General features: G+C 32.6%; 2 protein-coding genes across 2 annotated transcripts; both read left to right on the top strand.

Annotated features, from left to right (window-relative positions):
- Nucleotides 1-1,264: 1,264 nt before the first annotated feature.
- On the top strand, nucleotides 1,265-1,807 carry LOTGIDRAFT_145829 (hypothetical protein; the record flags this gene model as incomplete). Its single annotated transcript, XM_009062322.1, has 1 exon — nucleotides 1,265-1,807. One exon carries the CDS (start codon nucleotides 1,265-1,267, stop codon nucleotides 1,805-1,807), a length of 543 nt encoding a protein of 180 aa, XP_009060570.1.
- A 233-nt stretch (nucleotides 1,808-2,040) lies between these two features.
- On the top strand, nucleotides 2,041-2,596 carry LOTGIDRAFT_145838 (hypothetical protein; the record flags this gene model as incomplete). The annotated part of the gene is made up of 2 exons (XM_009062321.1): nucleotides 2,041-2,131; nucleotides 2,520-2,596. Coding segments are annotated over 2 exons (168 nt in total), but the record flags the coding sequence as incomplete, so codon positions are not given.
- Between the last annotated feature and the right edge of the window lie 244 nt (nucleotides 2,597-2,840).

The raw sequence follows: 2,840 nt of genomic DNA, 5'->3' as shown, positions 1-2,840 counted from the left end.
CCAAAGCAAGGCAAAATCAAGAGTTAAATTTGTATAGTTGTTGACTCCTTTAAAGAGAAGTAAATGTACCATCAGGTGTTTTGAAACGAGTAAGCTGGTCTGCTGGATGCTCAACACCCTTAATTGTCAAAATCGTGAGATAAAATCAGATCAGATACCATATAGCGACCATAAAATTTCCGAAAATGAAGTTTGATATTTCCTTGAATGCAAAATATACCTTTGAAATTATAAATTGGCAAATATGTGATAAATAAATGAAAAGGCAATGATTATTCATTATATGTAAGTGTAAACTCCTACTTCAAAATGCTGAAGGTCCAGGATTTAATCCCGGCATAGGCTGAGATCAACCCGGTTTCCCCCTGTCAGTGATGCAGGTAAGAGGGGCTGACATGGAAAAAGCGTCTAGTCATTCAGATGGGACAATAAACTGAGGCTCTGTGCTCTATAGGCTGTGCACATAAAGATCCCTTGACAGTTGGAAATCAAAAAAGAGCAGGCTAATGCCACCAAAATATCTCTCATTGCACCCTTCATGTCATCTTCATTAGCCCACATGGTGCAGAAAAGTAGGACGTAAAACTCTATTCATTTCATTTCATTTCAAAATAATGAAATAATTGTTATTGTAGCTACAAAGGGGAATTGTTTAAAAGAAGAATGGATAGCCTATGTTTGTAGAGAGATATTGAGGGTATGTGTAATTTCTTACTATTTTTTGTTTAATACAAAACTGGCTATTTCTCTAGAATTATTTGATTGACTAAGATATAAGATAAATATAACAAGATATTAAATTATGTTAATTTATAGGGTTTGGCTCATCTCCATGGTAATCGTGTTATACATCGTGATATTAAGATATAAAGTTCTATTAATTTATAGGGTTTGGCTCATCTCCATGGTAATCGTGTTATACATCGTGATATTAAGATATAAAAATCTATTATTTTATAGGGTTTGGTTCATCTCCATGGTAATCGTGTTATACATCGTGATATTAAGATATAAAGTTCTATTATTTTATAGGGTTTGGCTCATCTCCATGGTAATCGTGTTATACATCGTGATATTAAGATATAAAGTTCTATTATTTTATAGGGTTTGGCTCATCTCCATGGTAATCGTGTTATACATCGTGATATTAAGATATAAAGTTCTATTATTTTATAGGGTTTGGCTCATCTCCATGGTAATCATGTTATACATCGTGATATTAAGTTATAAAGTTCTATGATTTTATAGGGTTTGGCTCATCTCCATGGTAATCGTGTTATACATCGTGATATTAAGATATAAAGTTCTATTATTTTATAGGGTTTGGCTCATCTCCATGGTAATCGTGTTATACATCGTGATATTAAGATATAAAGTTCTATTATTTTATAGGGTTTGGTTCATCTCCATGGTAATCGTGTTATACATCGTGATATTAAGATATAAAGTTCTATTATTTTATAGGGTTTGGCTCATCTCCATGGTAATCGTGTTATACATCGTGATATTAAGATATAAAGTTCTATTATTTTATAGGGTTTGGCTCATCTCCATGGTAATCGTGTTATACATCGTGATATTAAGATATAAAGTTCTATTATTTTATAGGGTTTGGCTCATCTCCATGGTAATCATGTTATACATCGTGATATTAAGATATAAAGTTCTATTATTTTATAGGGTTTGGCTCATCTCCATGGTAATCGTGTTATACATCGTGATATTAAGTTATAAAGTTCTATTATTTTATAGGGTTTGGCTCATCTCCATGGTAATCGTGTTATACATCATGATATTAAGATATTAAATTATGTTAATTTATAGGGTTTGGCTCATCTCCATGGTAATCGTGTTATACATCGTGATATTAAGATATAAAGTTCTATTATTTTATAGGGTTTGGCTCATCTCCATGGTAATCGTGTTATACATCGTGATATTAAGATATAAAGTTCTATTATTTTATAGGGTTTGGTTCATCTCCATGGTAATCATGTTATACATTGTGATATTAAGATATAAAGTTCTATTATTTTATAGGGTTTGGCTCATCTCCATGGTAATCGTGTTATACATCGTGATATTAAGGGTCAGAATGTTTTATTAACTGATAATGCTGAAGTTAAACTAGGTAAGTCCAGTCGAGTGCAGCTTGTTTACTGTTGCTCTTTAATCTTTTGTTAATAAACCCAGGCCTGGTGTGCTACAGGCTGTGCACGTTAAAGATCCCTAAACAGTTAGAAATCGAAAAGGAGTAGGCAAATGCTGCTGTCCCTCATTGCACCCTGCATGGAATTGCCCGTCTTCATTAGCCCACATGGTGCAGAAAAGAAAGACGTAAAACTCCTTTCATTTCATTTTTCATTTTAATGTTTTGTTCAAGTCTGTGTAGTAGGGTATTATAGGCAATAATGATGGGATCTAGTATTAAGAAGTTTAAGATTAATTATTTTACTGCTCTCTCTCGGATTTAAAAAGATATTTTTCCACTAATTTAAATACTTATTTGAATATTTAAGTTGATTTTGGTGTTAGTGCCCAGTTAGATAAAACAATAGGGAGAAGAAATACTTTTATTGGGACGCCATATTGGTAAGTTACTTTTGTAATATAGACATGATAATATCAGATAAAAATAAATTGTAGTTAATGAACTCAATTTTAAATGATGTGAAATAAAAAACTGAAGGGGGAAAATACTGGGATATTCATTCAGCATCAACAAGGTAAACAATAAAACCAATTCCGTACTGTGTAAACATTAATACTTGCCTCTAACATTGTGTTGTGGCAGTGGAATCGCCCAGTCGGTAGCACGTTGTCGTCTGCTAGGTGATAGG

Source organism: Lottia gigantea (assembly GCF_000327385.1).
Source record: "Lottia gigantea unplaced genomic scaffold LOTGIsca_503, whole genome shotgun sequence".
Lineage (NCBI taxonomy): Eukaryota > Metazoa > Mollusca > Gastropoda > Lottiidae > Lottia > Lottia gigantea.
This window is presented reverse-complemented; position numbering and strand designations above follow the sequence as displayed.